This window comes from Sparus aurata, chromosome 6 (genome assembly GCF_900880675.1).
Source record: "Sparus aurata chromosome 6, fSpaAur1.1, whole genome shotgun sequence".
NCBI lineage: Eukaryota > Metazoa > Chordata > Actinopteri > Spariformes > Sparidae > Sparus > Sparus aurata.
In genome coordinates, this window is record NC_044192.1 from 30,948,353 (window position 1) to 30,969,477 (window position 21,125).

Consider the following 21,125-nt stretch of genomic DNA (forward strand, 5'->3'; position numbering starts at 1 on the left):
ACAGAGACAACCTTTTTGAACTATTTTTTTTTTTTACTAAATATACTCGACAAGCAAGGCTCCGGCCTCTTCACTCAGATGTCCCCTCTGGACCGGGGATCTGAATTGATTTCCTCTGCTAAGCCTATAGATTACTGGTGACCCACAAACACATTCACTAGAAAATAGTACAGTGTCTGACCCTGAATTAGGCCTCTGGCAGCCAGCCTGTTTACGTACACTAAAGTGCCAATCCACAACATCCATGTTTTTCAACTCCGATCCAAGATAAGCACCCGTTAATCTGGTGTTTTTATGTCAATCAGAGAGTAATGTCACAGATTTTTGCCTGGATTTTGGACAAGTTAAAACAAAATATACCAATAAATGAGAGAATGAATAAAATACTTTTATCTCAAAAATTTAACGTAAACTTAATAAGCAACTAGAATGGCCCAACAGTCCCTTTGAATTCAGGCATGCCTCATCAAGTATCAAATTTAACATATTTAAATCCGCTACAACTGGATTTATATTTGGATCTGCATGAAATTGTGCTGTAATCTGTCCTTTATCCAGATCCACAACAAAAGTTGACTGGGTCTATTTTGGGCCCAGCACCATTCACCGTCCAAGTTTCAGTGAAATCCATTCAGCAGTTATTCCTGCTAACAAACCAACTAACCAACCAACAAACAAATAAATGGACACGGAGAAAACACAACCTCCTTAGCGAATGTAATAAAACATACCATTACTCAATTGAAAACATGCAGACAGTTTGCTGCTACAGCCTTATTCCATCCAGAATGATCAGTAGGCTAGCTTGCAGTTGCTAATGTTAGCACATTTTAGGTTTGGCTTTACCGTATAACACTCACTATTGAGTCAGAAAACTGACTTCATGACTCTTTTTGACTTGCCTGTTACAAACTCTTATTATTATAGCTAAATACTAAACCAAAATTTTGCTAACAGTAGCTTAGCATCTAGCTATGGCTGCTGCAAAAGTTAGAATCTCGCTTTCATGGAGCACTTCACTAATACAATATCAAGTTCAGTTCACTCATCATGAGGCATCCTGGGCATGGTTTGAAAATGGTTGAATAATTCTTCTGTGGCTCTGGGCGGAATGCTCCAAAGTCATACCTGATGATGTCATGAGAGATGAACTGTAGGATCCAGTGTTTTTTGAAGCTTAACTTATACTGAGGCTAAAAGTCAGGATTTCGTGGCCTCTGCTGCTTCGATTCTGATGATTCTTTTTTAAAATGTTGTTCTTGTGTGTCACCCAAATTTATGGATGCACAATGTAAAATCACTGATGCGACCCTTTAAGTTCCTCTGTAGGCAGTGCTTTTACATGTCTATCTGTTGTCTGCTTTTTTTATTCAGAACAGACTGCATGGCAGAGACTTATCTGCCATGAAACACCTACCAGTCACCATAAAAGCTTTCACAACCTTGATATCAGGTGAGATTTTTGGTATGTACAGTATGCCAACTGATACTGTTGCCTGGACTTGGACGGATTTAACTTCTGCTGTCAGAACCAGTCTGACAGGAACTCATGCGAACCTGCGAGACAACAGTATCACATAGCCTTGCTGACAAATGCTCTCATTCAAACCCCCCTGAAGAGGGTTATAATAAAGATGTGTGGGAAAGACGAAGAAAAAATGCTGATGAGCAACTTTTAATACAAAACAGGGGCTGTGTGGAGAGGTGGGAACACATCACCAGCTCAGGTCCCACTGCCCAGGTTGCGTGGATGAGGTGTGTAATCGTGTTTACCCTTTTCGAAGACCGCCTTGTATGGATAAGGCTGTTAATGGAGCCTGATAGGCAAATAACTCCGATCTGTGTGGAGCAGTGGCGTTGGAATATTCTGTGACGCTTAATAGCTTTATTGAATCAGAAGCGCTGACCCCATTAAAAGCAGCTGAACACCCTAGACTAAAGTCAACACAAAGCAGCGCTGCCTTTGCAGTTTGACTGTGTGCGTGAGTCAGAAAGAGAGAAAGAGGGGCACATGTTGCACCCATGAGCCACAAACTCAACACAGTCACCTATACAAACCAGTCCCGTGCCTTTGTTCTGCGTCACCCACACGCCTCATGCCACCGGGTTTCCTCATGCCAGACCTGCTGCTGTGTGTCGCAACCAATGGATGACACTTTTTAATTTCTGTATTAAAAGCATTCATCCTGTTTTTTTTGTTTGTTTTTTTTAGCCAAGTCCCAAATACCACACACACTTTTATTTTTCACGGGGGTGACACAAGACCCATGCAGGATATCATATGCCTGCCATGCTTGGCTCCCCATTGTTTGTTTAGTCCAGGAAACAGGATATTCACACAGAGGAGAGGAGACCATCTGACCCCAGAGACGTAAAAGAAAGAGTCAGGGATCCATTTGGGCTTGAAGAAAATAAAAAAATAAAACGTTTTTTTTTAAAAAAGCACAGAAGTACACACTCTTATTTTGTATTCCTCCTCATCCTTTCAGTTTTAAGGTGCATCACAGGTGGTGAAATCATAACCTCCCGCCTGTGTCCAAATGACCATTTGACAACTCCAGCACAAGTTTCTGACCAGCAAAGCACTCTCATGTTGACATGTCAACAGTTCAACAGCCCGCTGACATTCAGTCAGCAGCAGTCAGGTGAAACACATGAATATGCCAGTTCACAGGAGGCGTGGGTCCACAACAGAGCGGCTGTGCGCTGCTTTCAGATGGAGTGGTTAGAAGAAAGAAGCGCATTTCTCCAAACAAGTACTGCATAAAATATCAAACAAAGCAGTTAAAGGCTACAAATGGCTCAACTCCAAAGAAAGCTTTAAAGTACCAAAAAGAGCAAAGTGTGATTAAAAATGCAACATAGCAGAACTAGCCGTGTGACAGAGAGAAAAGCTGTCACAGGTGATCAGAGCACCGGATATTGTCTTACGGTGAAAATAAACGAGCCCTGAGCTCCAGACTGTTGTGTTTGTGTGCAGATGAACGCTTCCTCACCTTCTGTCTTTTGTTGTGATCTGATCGCTCCCACTTTTGTTGTCTCAGCCGGCACCGGTCACTCAGATAGATCCACCTCTCCGCCTCCCTCGACACTTTCACAATAAGAGATCTGCTGGGCTGTCAGTTCGTCGGAGATCGGGGTTGAAAAGTCCAGGAGGGCAAGCTGCCGCCTGTTCGGCGTAATAACCTTGCCTCCGCACAGCCAGCCAGCAAGCCAGCCAGTCAGTCAGTCAGTCCCATCCATTCACACTCCCCGCCTCCTCCACCCCCTCCTCCTCCTCCTCCTCCTCTCCACCACACATTCAGGATGGGACGGATGAATGTCCCTGCCGCTGCCTCGGCGCGCTGCTGTGGAGGAGCGCTCTCTGCTGCTAAACGCACCAGCGACAGTGGAGAAAGACCAAAAGTTAAGTGAAGGATTGAATCATCCACTTTGTGTTAACTGATCAGAAAACAATGACCGTCCATCGATTGATGATCAAGTTGTGTGTTCTAGTGTTAGTGATACTTTAAAGGGTCACTCCACCAATTTCATTCATTCATTCCATTCAATTTCATTTCATTTCTTTATTCTTGCTCGTATGTAGTTTTTATTTTTCTGCGTATTTTTGAATGGGAGCAGCTATAAGCAAGCAATTTCCCCTCGAGGATCAATAAAGTGTTTCTGATTCAGATTCTGATTTCACATAGGCTATTAAAGTGTGTTTGCAGTGATGTCACTCGGTGACCACGTTGCATTGTGGGTAACGCAGGCGCCATGTTTTGAAAAGAACGAAGAAGTCATGAAATAAAAAATAAATAAAAAAGGTGAAATCTCTGTTTCCTGTGTTTTGGGTTGTGATCATTTGTTTATAATTGGCCCATAATGAGTCCAACAGTTTTTAAAGAGTGCAATGCAGAGCAGCTGATTGCTTTTCAAAACCTGGTGCCTCCATTATCCTGCCCCCCCTTTATTAAGCATAATCAGTCATCCCAGTTCAGAGTATGAGGAGCAGGGACTGAGAAAAGTAACATCAGTCAATGGCAGAATAAGACAACAACAAATAAATGAATACATAAATAAATAAAATAATAAAAGGCACATAATTCACATGTGTTGAATATGAATTACTGAATCACATATCTTATCGGTTACCAGATTAAGAGACTCAATTTAATAATCCCAGGGACAGCAGATGCAAACTAGCTGCAAGATATCTCTGGTTCAACTTGTGTCCTGTAAAATAAAACACTAAAAAATAGGTAAATGAAAATAAGAACGATTTAAATGATGGGGATGAATTAAAGCATTTGCTACCTTTATTACCCACGATGCACCATAGTCACTGGATGACATCACTGGAGGCAATTTATCAGCTCACCTGCAGCTTCCTCTGGAGCCGCTACAGGCTTTATGCTGCTTCTTTCACCTATGACAGTTTTATTCCACAAGACCTGCTCACACACGTTACCGTTTAAAATTGGTGGAGTTACCTTTTAATTTGCAGCGAGCAACTCTTGCTTGCGGATAGTTGTGGATGATTAGATAATTAGGAAACGCTATTCTAACCACACTACCTGAAGACGCTCTCCATCTATTCATAGTGCTGTTTTGCCTGTACTGTCTAATGTGCTCCTCAAAGGACAGATGCACATTGGAGGTGGGCAGTGAAATATTGAGCAGCTTTCTGAGAAACATTGTTGCCCTGGAGCCTTGTGTGGGTTATTCTTGTCAGAATACACACCGCGATTTTTGTGTGTAATAAGTGTAATAAAGCTGTTGCTTTTTCTTTTTTTCTTTTTTTCAATTTTCAATTACTAGATGAGTAAGTGTATTACAATATCAATTTTATGAGTTTAGAGTGGTGGAATGGCACAAAGTCAGCTATACATACTCTGATTTACATAGCATTAATAAAGTACTTTTTAAGTTGCACCAATTAATGATTTTGTATTAGTACTGGGTGAAATTACTCTTGTAATGTCACCTGAACTGACTTTCCAGAGAGCATTTTAGAGTCACTATTTTGGCTTTCCTCAAGCAACTTTTCTGTTTCACCTCACTCTCACCATTTCATCAGTGTCATCTCCAGCAGCAGCAGGCAGACGTGTTTCCAGCAAAAAAAGAACTGCTCTGAAAACACGACTGTACACAACCTAATGAGCACAAAATACAGACACAAAAGCACAGACAGTGGAACATTTAACTGCTGGAGAGCCAGAGATTTTTCTCAGGAGTTGTTGGAGACCAAAACAGAGCGACATGCAGACTGAATATTGGACTTAATTCATCAGCTGACCGCAGACACGTCTCCACATTAAAGCTAATGTTGCGCCATTTCTTCTGGATGAATGAATAGGGAACTGTTTGCTAGCGCATTTCCTGTATCAACAAAAATGTCAGTGTTTAAAGCTTGTTGCACTACCCCCAAGTGGCCAAAATACTGCAGGTTTAAATGAGCTAGTATATTTACAGTATTATCAGAATGTCCTTTGCATCTATTATGTTACCTCTTAATCCTTAAGATCACAATCTATCTCTGAAAGAATCGTTTGAAATCAGAATCATTGTGACCCAGAAGAATTTGTCTCCAGGTTTGTTGGAACATTACGAGTAACAATTTGGACATGTTGGAGATTTTCCAGTGACCACACTGGGAGGGGAAGGAAAGGAGTGCCACGCTGTTGTGGCTTCACAGCAGGCTGAACAATGGAAAAGCCCAGTAAGCCACAGAAACTGCAGGAGAAAGGAAATGGGAGGGATGATACTGTCCAGTTTATTATAAAGCAGTTGAACCTAATGTCAGGGCAGCCATGAGGTGATGTTTCCTCGGCTATCTCAGCTGTGCATACACACAGAGGAGCGAAAGAAAAAAAGAAATGAAAGGAAAAGGATGAGTTTTCATGTGTAGGTGAAGGACGGCTGTTCTACTGGAGCAAAATGCTTTCTTCGAAGGCTAAATGAGCCACCCCAGGGATAGCCCCCATCCCCCTCCCCATTTGTGAGGATTTCTGCGAGCCCGTGATTAGGCTCACCCCAGTGCCATGTGTGCACCAAGTAACCCCCCCTCCACACACACATGCACACCAAATCTCTGCTTGGCCTCGGCTTCCATTGAGATTAGCTCTCTAGCTATTGTTCTGATGACACTTCCCGTAAGCATTATGATAATACAAAGACAGCGGTGCATTATTTGTCGATTTTGCAGAATAAAATGCTTGTAGGGTTCACTGGGAAAACACAGAAAGACATGTAGAATAATAAAATTCCAGATATGATTCAAAAAAGCAAAACTTTTTACATCATGTGAAGATTCTTGTAGTCTTTTTTTATTTTTAATTTCAATGACGAAAAGAAAAAAAAGTCGTGTTTTTAGTGAGACTGTAACGCAAAATCAGAGATTTGTAGCCCAAGTTAAACATCTGAGAGTCGAGGAGCAGCTTTGTCTCTGCAGAGGGAGGAAACTATGAATTTTAAGTACAAGGGGATTATGTTGTGCTCGTGGAACAGATGTTAACATGGAGAGGTCTACCCTCCTGAGAGCGGCCCCTGACTGACACACTGTCCCACACTCATTGGCCCATTGTCAATGTGCATCCTGTCTTCCTTGTCTTCAGTTGCAGATTGCCCCCACCCCCTTCAGCACAGATTAACTCTGCCCCCCTGCCATCAGCCCTGACCTTGATGGACTGCTAATGTCATCTTCTTTTGTAATTTGACAGACATTCACTCCTTCCAACTTTCATGCTCCCCTTTAAAGCAAACTTTATGCACTCCTGAATGACCACGGAGATAAACAAAGGATGGGGTGACAATAAGTACCATCCACAATAAGTGAGCACTGACCCTTCATCCCATCTCATCCTCTCATCAGACCTCTAAGCAGGTCAGCTGTTGTGCTGTTGTCCTCGTGCCACCAGTCTTTATTCTTCTCCTTCTTGGTCATTTCAGTGTGTCTTTAGTGTATACCAGGTCATGGCCGAATTAAGTAATTCTTCACTCAGCGTAAGCCCTCCCCCACATCTTCTGGAATTTATTGGGAGCGTCTTCTTGAAAACTGGGGGCAGGAGTACGTAGATGTCTCAAATAATCTCGACCTATGTATGTAAAGCAATAGTCTGTGATGTGTAATCACTGTGCAGATCCTGCTTAACTGAACCCTCTCTGGTCCCAGCCATTAAAAGCAGTTTTTTTTTTGTCTGGTAAACCTTGTTTCTATATACATTCTATGCCTGTCAAGCTTTCAGTTCTTGTGTGGCACATGGGCAGTTTACAATGACATTTTCCGCATGGGATTTTTCGGACAGTGGGTCATTGATTTTATACAAAAGTCGACAAAATTAGGGTTCATTTCTAGTACACAGGCATGGATTTTGTCTATGGGTGATGACTGACGCTAGTGGATTTTATCAGCTGTAGCTAGCTTCTGTTAACTAACGCTAAATACCAAAACAAATGGCTGACAACTCTGCCTCACTTAGCCAATAACATGCCCCTTGCCATTGATGGTAACGTAGGTTATTATTATAGGTATAGATAGTTACAAAGTTATTAGACAGTCACTGTTAAAGGTGGGAGTTTAGTAAACAGTCAATTGGATGAGATTTATAATATCAATACACTAACTTGAACAATAACAGTAAACGGATTCACAGATTTGTCTCTAGTCTGTCACTGATGTATAAAGAGCCTTAGGTCTGTGTGTCTCTTTGACCGAGGGTGGGGCTGAGCTTGACACACAAATAGGCAGAGCGGGTATGAAAACAGTGGACTGGATGAATTGTGCACTTTGGCTGCATTCACACAGAGGAGGAGGTGTGGATGTCCTAGGAACATGACTGCTATGAAACCATGTGAAAATAACATTTTATTATTGCCCCTCACTGGTTTATTCCCATTAACACAGAATAAATAACTGTAATAAAAACAAAAACTTGCACAGGAAGAAACTTTTTAAAAAAGGTACCCCACAACCAAAGACAGTCAAACAGGTTCATGTATGTCTTCTCGCAAAAGTCGTTTTGGTTAATTAATCTCTTGTAATATATAATTATTTTAGTATTCTACAAGAAGCATCAGTAAAGTGAGTATTCAATTTACACTTTGAAGGTGTTATTATATTTAGTCATTAAATGTGACATTCTATCTCCCCCTTTCACTACATTCAAGTCACAACAGCACTGTTGTTCAAATCATCTGCCCTCTCAAGTGGTTGTCGGTTTGTTGTAGCCAATGCTAGCTAGCAAATGTGAGGGTGGAAGGCTATGCTGGGCGCATTCTGTAAAAATCAGCCATTTATGTGGGTGAGTACATACTTTTTTCCCCACAAACTACCAAGACTCTTGATGTTAACGAAACACTATCTAAAGAAGTTATCACACTGACCTTTAAGATACACCCTTAAGACAGAAGTTGATCACCTGCCGGCCTGTCATTTAAATAAATATACAAAACATTACATTTGTCACTGTCGCAAAAGTAAATGATCAGAAAACTCAGAATAACCCCTGAAACTAAACTACATAAGAAGATTTAATTACCTGTGAAAACATCATCATCCGGACACATGCCAGAATGGACAGAGTTCTCTGCAGCTAACTTCTTGGAGGGGAGTCGATTGAAAACATCTGGTTCTGTAAACCACAGGGATTTTTCTTATTTATTTTTTAAGCTATAATTCACCCAAGCACTAGATATGTCTTTCTTGAGTAGAGCAAGAATAATCTTTTAACAAGTTATCATAACTTATAATGTGCTTTAGAGGAAATCATTGAAGTTCTGGTCTGGAGGACTTTCTTGGGGCTCATCCTGTAAACAATGACATGTGCTCCAATATTCAACTCTATCTGAGGTCGTACATTGTACGTGATTTGATATACTGTAACATAGATAAGAAGAAATTCAAGCGGTAGCTATTATTGAAATCCAACAACATGATGTAAGCATTACAAATCACATCTTACAGTCGCCCTTTTCTGACCCGGGTTAGACCGTTAGGGTTATGCTCCATTAAATTGATTGATCCTAATATCTGTGTCTGGCATATCAAACATTTCCTGGAGTTGCACCAAAGTACTTTTTGGCTAGTATCTCAAGAATGGTTACACTTGGAAATTGATGTGCGTCCCCATGTGACTTTACCTTGTATAATTGCTGAGAGGACCTCAAGTGTCCTTGCTCATCCTCACGTTGTCTTGCTCTAATTACATTATCTTGCAGTGTGAACTCAAGGGCAGGCTGCACGAGGATGTGTAGGACTACTGTACTGAAATTCGTAGTTTCTTGTTAATGGAGTCTCATGACTTTGACGTTTTCCTTTTGGCTGCTCGCCTTGAAACATAATGTGACCTAAAGTGTGAGAGAATCAAAACCTTTACAGTGTTTGGGTTATCAGGACACAGCTGGAAAAATGTCCGTCATCAGGAAGCTGAGTGAGGATGCATCACTCATGAAAAATGAAACTAACCAGAAGACACTACAGATGTGACAACACAAGATGCGCTCCCTGACCCTTTTACTGTCATTCCTTTAAGACTGTAGTTTGACTTATTTTTCTGTTTGTTTAATGATTTTTATTGTGTTCATTAAAACGTTTCCCTGTGTCTTTTCAGATATTCTTTACAAGACACACTGAAAGGACTTTTTCTTATGTACGCTGACATGTGACATGTTTCTATGCTTCACATAAATGCCTTAACCTCCATCAATCACCCATCAGCATTGAGTGACGCTGCCACTGACAGGCTGTTAGAGTACCACCATGTGGAGGAGACGGCTTGTGCAATCTTCAGCTTCAGGCAGCTTCTGTTTCTCTTTTTTCTCTGATTCCTTCTTCTTTCTTGATAAATGTTGTCTTTTTACTCCTCCAGGCCTCAAGTAAATATCATATGAACACCTTATGAGAGGAAAAGACACACTTTAATTGATTTGTTTTTGATGACAGGTTGCAAGGAGACTTCATATTCAGGGGTGTGGGTCACAAGCAACAAAACCACTGTCCTCTTATATATCATGTATGTTAACAAGTATTAAAAGGGACACTATGCAATTTTGGAGAAAACATTTAACCTCAAAGTTTGAATATTTACAATATAAATTAGTTAATAATGCAAACTCAGAAATATTAGTTTTCCAAAACTGAAAAACAAAACAAAAACTGTTCTCAGAGGAAAATAAGTGTTTGAAGTTAGAAGGTGGCAGAGTCCGCCAAATATTAGGAAAGTAAAACAGCATGAAATTGTGTTTTCCTTTAAGTTTAGGTTGTTTATTCAGTTTATTCAGTCAATAAAGATTTTTCTCCACTTATCAAAACTCCCTCCCTATAACTACATAGCGCACCTTTAAAACCTAGTCCAGCAGAGTTTTAGCTCCTTACACTAACAGGAGACTGTTTAGTGAATTCAGAATTGGCATTCTTAAATATTATTAATAAAAACAAAATACATTTAAAGTGAATTTGACATTACATGGGGTTCTTTTCATATGTCTTTGGCACCCTCTACTGAACGTTTCCAGCTATAGCAATAGCTGCATGCATGAGCCACCTTTGTAACCTTAGAAAACATTAGAAAAGTCACACAGACTCTATTGTTAAGCAAGTTGAACCCCAAACTAATATGGCCTGTGTTGTGAACCCAAACCATCAGGACAGTTGAGATAAAAATCTTCTCTGGGACAATGATTGAGATTTAGACTAACAGACAAAAAAACACAGTTACTACTGTGGTTGACGCCTCATATCTGTCTGAGATTTAATGCCTATAAAATCATGATCCTATCCTAAGTTATCTTTGCCCACCATCGTGTTTACAGCAGCTTTACTACATGTAGGCCCTGAAGTCATGTTCGACTGTCAGATGCTAAGATGCTCTGTCACACAAATAATACATATGCAGTGTGTAACAGGAATGGGAACATGTGGCTAACCCATATATAATTACAGAAACAGTTTCATGCTCATTGGAAAGACAAAGGGAACAGCACTGTCTTAGTGATGTCAGAGGCCTACACATGAATGTTATTCGATCCTGACCCCTAAAGTACACTCTGACCTCTCTGAGGTTTGACCAGTAAGCAAGTAGAAGGAGGCTTGGATTTGGAGCACGGTCTTCGTTATTTTTTTGTTTTTTAAAACTTGCTGTTTCATTCTGAACTGGCAGGAAGCACTGAAGTTTGGTAATGCAGTAATCAAGGTGGGTGGATTTAAAGGCTCTAGTAGCTCCTTTCCAAGTGAAGGACACATAATCACATGATCCTTCAAAAAAGAGCCATAAGAATTGCAAATAAAACCACTTACAGAGAAACAACGAATCCATTGTTTATCAAGTTAAAAGCTCTAAAATTTTACGATTTGGTCAATTTCAAAACAGTTCAAATTATGTGCAAAGCCAAAAACAAATTATTACCCAGTAGTATTCAAGAGTTGTTTCAATTCAAAGAAAATCATTACAGCCTGAGGGGAAACGATATATTCAAGAAACAATTAGTAAGAACAAACACAAAATATCATTGTGTTACAATCAAAGGAGTCACATTATGGAATAATTGTAACAAGGAACTGAAAACATGTACATCATTACATAAGTTCAAACAAATGTTCAAAGACAATATACTGAATGGATACTGGATGGAATAGGATGCATAGGTTGTTTTGTTTCGACGAATTGACTAGTTTGGTCTAGCTACCGGAACACACGGATGTCAACAAACAGGTAAGTAGCTGCTTGCACAAACACACTATTTTAACTACTTTTTTATTCAGTTTGAGTCATACACGCTACAGTGCTGTGTGCTAAGGTGTCTGCTGATGTTGCATAACTTCTGGTGTGAGATGTGGAGCATGTTAAGATGCTTAAAACACAGCGTGAAGTTCTGACCCCATGCAGTTAGCGTTCAATGCTACATCTCCGTTCACGGAGCTCTGTAATGGCTGGACCAAATTTGTTCGCGTCTTCGGTACTCGCAAGTCAAGGGTAGCTTGAGCAATGAAGCTGCATGTTTAAATCGACCGAAGTTCTCCTTTAAGTACATTTTATTTATTATTTATGTGATCTGAATTTTTGATTTCACAAGAATGATTATAAAGTTAAAAAATGAAATATAGATTTCATATTTGTGTAGTACTCGATAAGTAGTAGGACTCGATAAGTTCACACTTCCTTCCTGCTCCTTTTCGGACATAAAATATTTGTTTGCTTTTTTCTGGTGGGATTTAATGATTTGCTGTATGCCTGATGTTTTCAAAGCTTGTTTGTTTTGGTATTATTATTATTATTATTATTATTATTATTTTTTAAACGTATTTTATTGTCTTATTTTGTCTTTAACATGTCTGAATAAACAAATAAATAAATAAAAAAAACTGCTTGGAAACACGCTTACATGCTGTTCTTCCAAGAATGATACAAGTAAATGTTATATCACTTTAACTTTATGTTAATGACTGAGTTGCAGATGGGAGGCTGCTAGCCTTTAGCTTAGTAACATTTGGAGGGTGGGGAAAACAGCATCTTGCCTATATCTTTTTATTCACTGATTAATAAATTGTATCTCCTTTGTTTAACCCATTTATAATCAGAGATGAAAAATGACAAATTGTAAAAAAAAAAGGGAGCTACTAGAACATTTTCCTTAGTGGGCTTCATTATGAAGAAAGTAATGTGGGATGTGAAAACCATCCAACAAAAACTGACAACCTGAAATTTCTTTTCAATCCAAAATATCACGAAAGCTGAAATGTTTAGAAAGTGATTTGCGTTCAATTTTAATTAAACTTTAATTAGAACAGCATAACACTTAAACCTCAACTTAAAGTTGCAGCACCTCAACAGCAGGCCAAGCTAACATAACCTGAAATACCAACAATAACATCTGGCCGTAAAGTGCTAATAGGTGAACCTCTGTCAGAATAGGCTGACTTGGCTTTTAATCAAAAAGCAGCGAGTTCACAACTTAGCCAAAATAGCCAAATGTCAAGCGAGTGCAACACAAGATATCTAACTTAGCAAGCCAGGGGGCGCCCTGGTAACTCAGTTGGTCGACCTCATGAACAGAGGCAGTTATTCCCCCACTCTCTTGACTTGTCATTTCCAAACTGTCCTGTAAACAATGCCGTTACCTTTTCTCTTTTGCAGTTCTCACAGGCTCCAGTACTCCGTCCTGCCCCCTCACTGGTGTGATATGGAGCAATATACCGCTGCCCGCTTCCTTTAGGTGCCCATGTTAACCAACTCGACAGTTTAGACAGAGAATGCTGGGCCCCAGTGCTGTGCTCCAAGGCCAACTTGCAATCTGTAGTGATCTGTTTGGCAGAAGTGAATTAGGAAATAAAACACACAGATAATCTATTAGGAATAGTGTCACTGCTGTTTGTGATTGTGTTCTTATGTTGGCCTATTTTTTGCTCAGAGATGAGCAGACGGACGCACAGACACACCAGCTGAAACCCTCATCACACAAGACTATGGTCCTGTTAAATTCAATGCTGCAGAAGAAGCAAAGTCCTGCTTTTCCAGGAGCACATGAAATTCTATATGTAATAAGTTCATTGTTATTATAGTGATAGCTAGAGCACTTACCAAAATTAACCTTTTTATGCATGTTGTAATATCTTAGTTTAGACCTTTTACACATCAAAAAAGAGAAAAAAAATAGAGTGTTTGCACTAAGACAACTCAATTGTTCCCGTTTCAGAGTCAAAAATAACAACAAATGATGAAATGTCAGTCTATTAAGTCCACAATAGAAATTTTTTTTTCAGTTAACCTTCTGTTTCCCAGGTGACTTTTGGGGTGACTTTCTATCAAGTAGGAAAAAGATCCATCCAGGATTTGTTATCCTCCAATTGGTCATTGAGTGCACGACTCTAGAGGTAAGTTGTCGAAAGTACAACAGTGACAGAAGATGTTTTATGTGTTGTTGTTTTTTTTGTGTGTGATATATTCTAATGGGAACATATGGGTGAAAAAAATGGGACCAATTACAGAACCTTGGGGGACCCCACGGCAAAGTGGGGCTGAGGATGAAGCCGATAGCGAACTATCTGTTGTATAAATATGAAGAAGACATTTTATTCTTTTCTATCAAGTTGTTGATGAGGGCCAGCTGTGTAGCGCATGAATTATAGCACAGCTGTCTTTAGCTTCACTGATGGCTTAATGAGAAAAGACACATGAAATATCAGATACTCAAGTCACTCAAATAATATTTTTAGGTCACAGCTGGTGGTATTGTGTGTATTGCTCACTGACACACTGATGGGTAAGATAATTAGGAAAAGGAAGAATTATCTGTACTATTCTGAATTAGACCCTGTGAAGAACTCATTATCCCTGGGACAGAACACACGATGTTGCTTTGAATCGGCCTATTGTGTGCAGACAACTGGCCTTGTAATGAGGCGTGTCCTTGATCATCAACCGGCAAAATTCATTTGTATGCTCCACCCAGTAATGGCGCAGAAAGACACACAGGGGAATTCTCTTTCAGTAACTACTGTATGAAGCAAAACACATCTGACAAGCCATATTTTCTAACTCCAAACTATATATATTCCATTGCTGGTAAACAGTAATGAAGGAAAATACCAGCATGTATGTCTGAATAAACTCTTTGAGAAAGATGGTTCTTAACCCGTGCCGGAGTTTTAATGTTGCTCAGTTTGAGGCCAGCAAGACTTGACAGAATATGTTGATGTGCTGCCTAATTAGGTTTGGGACTGCGGCGTTGTGAAATCCTTTGTGAGGCTATTCGACAGGGTCTCGATGCATCACGGCTGGAGGAAGGTGGTGAAACAGTGTGGAAAAGAGAGCACCAAATTTAGAGCAAAGTTTCAGCATGGAAATGGTTGAATCACAGCTCACGCTTCCTGTTTTCAGTGGCCGCAACAGCTGTGCTAGATTTTCAATGGTGGAAAATTCAAACCTAGGAAGGAAAAACTTAAGTTTGTCCTTAGTCCTATTATCAATATGGTCCATGTGCACTTTTCCACCTGTATACATTGATAGTGGAACACAAATAATTACAGTAAGGCTGATAAGAGGTGGTTGGTAAGATTAAGTGTAATGCTCTTCCTGGGATAAAACAAATATAGAGAGTAAAACAACATTCTAACATGCAATATATTAAATCATAATTCCCATATGATGAGGCTGATCTGTGTCTGTGGTTGCATGCAAACATGAGCAAGCTGAAACCAGAAACATGACGTGTCCCACTCAGTGTAAACGGGGACACTGACCCTGTGGAATAATAACACGGTTTGTTCGGTGCGTCAGCGCTGGTGTTGCCGCTGTGAAAGCGCTCAGCAGACACAGAAGCAAATCCATTGATTACATTAATTGTGCCTGACATTATCAGTGCAGCAGCTTTGAGGAGGGTGAGAGTTCATCACACTGATGTCACTGGGGGATAACAAGGTTGTGGAGAACAAGAAAATTGCTGTTTTATCAATTTAGTTTTAACTGATCTAATACACAATAATGCAAAATGTGTCTTAATGGAAGATTGGAATGTATTTGTCATTGCACAACACGAAATGAAAGTTTCTTCATGCTGCACAAATTAAAGAACATATATACAGTTATATACAAATCCACATAGACACCTAGGGTGTATTTTCAATCTGCGTTAGGGTGCGTGTTAGCAACAGCGTCAAGATGGTGATGATGATGTGGTCAGCATCGTCATATCAAAACTTGGACATCTGGGAAACACTGTCAATCAACTTTGACTGAATTGATGTTAGTCCACCTCGCCTTGTCTTGCTGTAGTCCTGCTCTGTTGGCACAGAACAAGAACACTCACCCGTCGAGTGCAACAGCTTGATCTGTGATGTGGTAGAAACAGGTCTATGTGGCCACAGCAGTATTTGATGTCATGTTGTTTTGCCAGTCCAGTTTTGTCCATTTTTCTTCTCCTATGACCAGACATTAGCTAGGAGCAGCCTTAAACCAAGTTTGATTATCATGGCTCTTTTTCTGGCTTACTTCCTCCCCGAGGAGGTCCAAATGCTCTCAGGGTCCGCGAGTCTTAATCTAAAACACCCAATTCCTTCTTCAATGATGTGCATGTTTCAGCAATAAAGCTGCAAAAATGAAGGTCAAGAAAACTCAAATGCTGCATAATTTGAAGGAGCCTCCATCAGTTGCAGCTTCATGTGCGGCTGTCACCATAGTAAAGCTTCAGTCAGGAGATTGTTAGCTTGTTAGCACAGACAGAAGAAGAAATTCTTATCACCTCTCTTGCTTGGAGTTTGGTGAAAAGATACCACTCATTTCTCAGTCTAATAAACATAGCATTAAGCTTAAAAAAAACAACTTGATTCTGTGGAAAAGTAAAAAACATCACATGCTAGCTAACTGACCAAAAAGGTTGATTTCTCCCAAATCAACATGACCCCTGCAGCATACCAACGACTGATGTATCAGACCTTTGTGTGGTCGCAGTTTGGTTTAGGTTTAGGCAATTAAACTACCCGGTTAGGTTATGGCACAAAAGGATATCGTGTTAGCGGTTAACATTTCCAGAAACAGAAATAATTATACGGCAGATCAAATTCACACAATTTCAAATTAGGAGTTTCAGGGGACAGAGGCGGGCAGTGTGACAGCCAACAAGGCTGCAAAAATGGCCAGCCACAGCTCAAGTCACAACGGGTGCTTTTTTAAGGAGCCCTACAGACATTTCCATCTGTTTTTGTGTCAAAACCAGCTATGAATCATGGGAATCATTGGACCATGTCCATCTGGGATCGTGGCGATCCAAAACTGGTATTTTAAGCCAAACCTTGATGTTTTTCCTCACCCAAAAAAAGTGTTATGTGCATAAATCTAAGCAGAGCTTAAGCACAGCATTGTGACGAGAGAGAAGTAGATAATTCAACCCACACAGCAAAAAAAAAAAAGCTTATACTTAAGCTCTATTTCATACTTTTGTAGGATTTATCACTTGCGGGCTTGACAGAATCTCAGATTCACATCAGTTTTCAACATAATTCAAAAAATGTCTCCTGCCTGTCTTTCTTCAAATTGTTTACACTTTGCTCCAAATAGCCAGGGAAGAGTCATGGCCTGGCACAAATGAAGACAGTGTAAAGACTATTAAACCTTAGCTAAAATATCCAGCAGGGAATGAAGATAGTGGGGCTAGATAAATGTTGCAAAATCAGAGAACTGGTCATCCTCCTACTCCAGACCGAAATACGTCTAATTAACCGCAAAAACCCGGACATCTGGGACTTGTCATTGTGTCAACTTGCAAGTGAGACATTATTGTGTCACACCAGGAAGTGCTGTCATCATAAAGAGTTTTTAAAAGGACCCATTTCCTCAAACAGCAGCAGCAAGTGGAGACCCTTGGATCACCGACGAACATGAAAATAAAAAGGTAAGAAACCTAATTTTCATGTGTTTTTGCCTATGAGCATTCACCCTTCCATGATTGGCGCTCTTGAGCGACTGGACCAGTGTGTCGTGCTTTAGCTCTTAACAATTCCACAATTGGCAACACATCAGCGGTGTGACCTAGCTACACAGTCATGCTAATGTAGAGAATCTGCAAGGAGACAAGGGAGGTCATCGTACATTTTTCGGTGGGACTGATGTGGCTGGAGACACATTCATGCTTGGCTGTGATGTATTAACTCACTAAAGGGCAGTGTTTCAACAGGGACATGGCATGACCGACACTGGTTGTGCTGTTTGGTCAGGAAGATTTCAGTGGATGCAACAAATCTGTGTGTTCTGCCTCTTCTGCCAGAGGACACATGAGCAGTAAAACAGCCAACAGTAATCTGCTGAGTCGTGTGTAAGTGCTGCTAAGTAATTACATCCCAATTATTTATTTGGATAATAATTTGGATCAATATTCTGAATCCTAAGCGACCAACACATTTCCTTATCCAGATGTGATGAACAAACTAACCACAGCGGTTATGCAGAGAGCATTACTCACCACATTATCCATCGCAACTTATCCTTTCTTTGCATAATTGGGCTGAGACAAGAGTGTCTTCACATACATACTTGCGTGCTGTGAACATTATTTATGGACGTATTTGAAACTAACACAAACATCCTCAAGCCTCCTGAGATGTTCCTGTCAGTAACACACAGGTATTCTCTCATATTTTGGCTGCTTCAAGGTTGTAGATGGGTTCAGAAATGTAATGAGGTCAGTAAAAGTGTACAGGTAGTGTGAATATATAGAGGATACTCTCATGAATATCATCTACTGTAGTCATACCATGAACACAATCATGATCATAATCCACCACATTGTGAAATTGATGTAACTTGTAATAATATTGTGAAAACCACTCATAAACCCCACATGTTAAAGTTAGCCTATCTGGGTTTTGGGTTCCCTCTTAGTTTGTGCAACATGCAGAGTGAAGAAACAATGCATACAAATCTTACAAGAGTTTTGCAAACCTACAGTTACGTAATAGCACTGACCCAACACAACATGGGTGTGATTATTATGAGAATTCAGAATTTCTTAAAAATGGCGTTGCAGATATTTTATGAGGAAGACAACAACTATCAGATAAAAAAAAAAGATTCCAGCCCAAGAGAGCTAAATAATCTTTCTAGGATCAGATCACTTAATACATTAAAATTTAATGCCAATAAATTATAGCCTAACCACTTTTCTTAACCCTGATATTACAACTGTCAATGAACATCAGTCAAGCTGAAATTTTGATAAAAATTTGAAAACTTTACTACTGATCAAAAATATATGACTTGTGTGAGTGTTTCTGTTACATTATTGATCACTTTTGAGGGCGTATCCAGCTGTGCACTGCATTGTGTGCCAAAAGTGGTTATCCTTAACACACTAAAAAAAATCCAACAGTTTAAGACTACAATGCTATTTGTTTTGTTTTTTTAAATTGTACACTCAAATATTTTTTAGAATGACTAGACCTATTCAACTGGTGGCCCATGGGCTAAATCCAGCCCCTTTAAAACCTCAGTCCAGCCCTATGATCATTTTATTCATCGGTTAGTTAGCTAATTATCAGCTGTGTGTGTTGCTAAGCAAAACAACATTGTCTGTTTAAACAAAAAAACAAAAAAAAACAAATGACATACTAGTTTAAAATGGTGCATTATTTTTTTCCTGTACTTTTTAAAAGTATATATGTTTCTTTTTCTATAGAGAAACAACTCAACAAAAGCTGAAGAAAAAAATTTAAAAGGACGTATTTCAATTCTGAGCTTTACATTTCAGGGATAGGGAATATAAAAGTCCGGCCCTTTGGCACTTCATATTTTTTGGCTGTATTTATAAACCTTGCCTTTCTAACAACATAGTTGAACGGGCCTGGTCTATAGCATGTAGTGATATTTGATTACGACAGATGATGTGAAATCATCCCTATTTTTTTTCAACTGGCTCACAATGAAGTGATGCAAATGGCATTTTTCCAATTTAGCAGTTAGATTCACAGTAGCACGTCGAACAATAGTTCACGAACTGACTAACTACTGTCAGTCATGCATCTGACGGTGGTGCTGAACTCCTCATGTGTCATAGCCGTGACCAATGCCACGAGGTCAGCTGGACATGTACATTTAATGTCCTCTTTAAAACGAGATTATTACACTTTGTTAAGACACGTCCACGAGCCAGCACCAGCCTGATTTTGAAAAAAATAAAATGCGTTATTGTCTTTCACAGTCTGCCTATTGTCTCACTGGCAGGTTTGATATTTTGTTAGTTTAGAGTTATAATAAACTTCGTCAGTATATTTCCTAATAAATGTGACTCTACAACATCAAAGGTCCAGTTTGTAAGAAAGCTGATTATGAGTCTCATTCTCCACTCAATAAATACTGACGCAGTGGGTTGGTACATCAGGCCAGCCACCAATCCTGACCAAAGCTCCAAAAACATAGTTAACATACTTTTATCACCTTGATACCTCATTGATTTTATTTCATGGAAAGAGTTTGGATGACATGTTTCAGAAGTCCACTGCATACAATGACACTAGTGTTTGTTGTCCAAGAGACCTCAGCTGTCAAACATAGTTTAAAATAATGGATGAATATAGAAAGTTACATCTCAAATATAAGTACTCTGACCCCAAATATAAGTACTGTCATGTGGGATAACATGAACATAACGTGATTTAGTTTTGCCCCCCCTCACCCCCCAAAATGTAGTATTCACTCATTTGTAAATGCAAACCTACTCCTCACTCCACCACACAGGACCATGCACCCAACTCCCCAAACACATCAGAGACTGTACAGACCTCACAACCTTCAACTTCACCAGAACTCACCTTTTTAAAACTGCTTTTATGTATGACTTGTCATTTAATTTAATTAATTTTTTTATGTGTTGTTTTTATTGTTCTGCTTTTAAACCTGTTAAGTGTCCTTTGTGTGCTCCGAAAAGCACTTTAATAGTTTTGTTGTCCTGTTTGTGTTCAAAGCAAAGGTAATTTTTCCACACGCTATACAGTTTAATAAGGCCATTTAAAGCAACAGTATGTAGAAACTAGCATTTTGAGCGACTTGGAGCCCCCCACAGTTTCTGAGTGCAACAACACTGTCGTGAATACAAACCCCTGGTGCTTAACAGTTTGTCAGACATAATGTAGGTGCTAACTACCAACTAAGCTTATTGTGTCACAACAGTGATACACACATTGAGACAATGCAATAGAACAATTGCATGTAACACTGCGATCCTTCCCTCTCACTGAAGTTCCATAGTGCAGAAACAAGTGATGTGTGTGTGTGTTACATAATGTTGCTCTAACAAGGTGCATCCATAATTGTAAACAGTGAACACGTAAAGCCAATATCACTGAAACACAAGGCTTAACAAATACACCGTTCACTTCTGCTCTTTATTCCAACACAGTGATGACTTAATCTATAGTGAGTGCATGAAAACCTTTATTTCATTCATGCTGTAAAAGTTATTTCCTCTGAAAAAATAATCTCCTGGCCAAAGGAAAACAAGTCCACATGAACAGTCTGAGTCAGCGGTTAGAGCGGTTGGACAAACACTGAATATTACTGAAGAACTACTTAGAAAACTACCGCTAACATCACTTCGACACAGCTGATCACACTTTTCCCTCAGGGGCTGGGATTTTATATGATTTACGTCGGTTAAGTCCA

General features: G+C 39.6%; 2 protein-coding genes across 2 annotated transcripts in view; one reads left to right on the top strand and one right to left on the bottom strand.

The window, feature by feature from the left end:
- frmd4ba (FERM domain containing 4Ba) overlaps positions 1 to 3,243 on the bottom strand; it is a 52,271-nt gene extending 49,028 nt beyond the window's left edge. The window contains exon 1 of the mRNA XM_030418981.1: positions 2,997 to 3,243. The gene's annotated coding sequence lies outside the window, so the exon portion shown is untranslated. The remainder of the gene's footprint in view (positions 1 to 2,996) is intronic.
- A 14,067-nt stretch (positions 3,244 to 17,310) lies between these two features.
- mitfa (melanocyte inducing transcription factor a) overlaps positions 17,311 to 21,125 on the top strand; it is a 32,561-nt gene continuing 28,746 nt past the window's right edge. Inside the window, exon 1 of the mRNA XM_030418946.1 lies at positions 17,311 to 17,364. Coding sequence (XP_030274806.1) covers positions 17,351 to 17,364 — 14 coding nt within the window. The 5' untranslated portion in view covers positions 17,311 to 17,350. The remainder of the gene's footprint in view (positions 17,365 to 21,125) is intronic.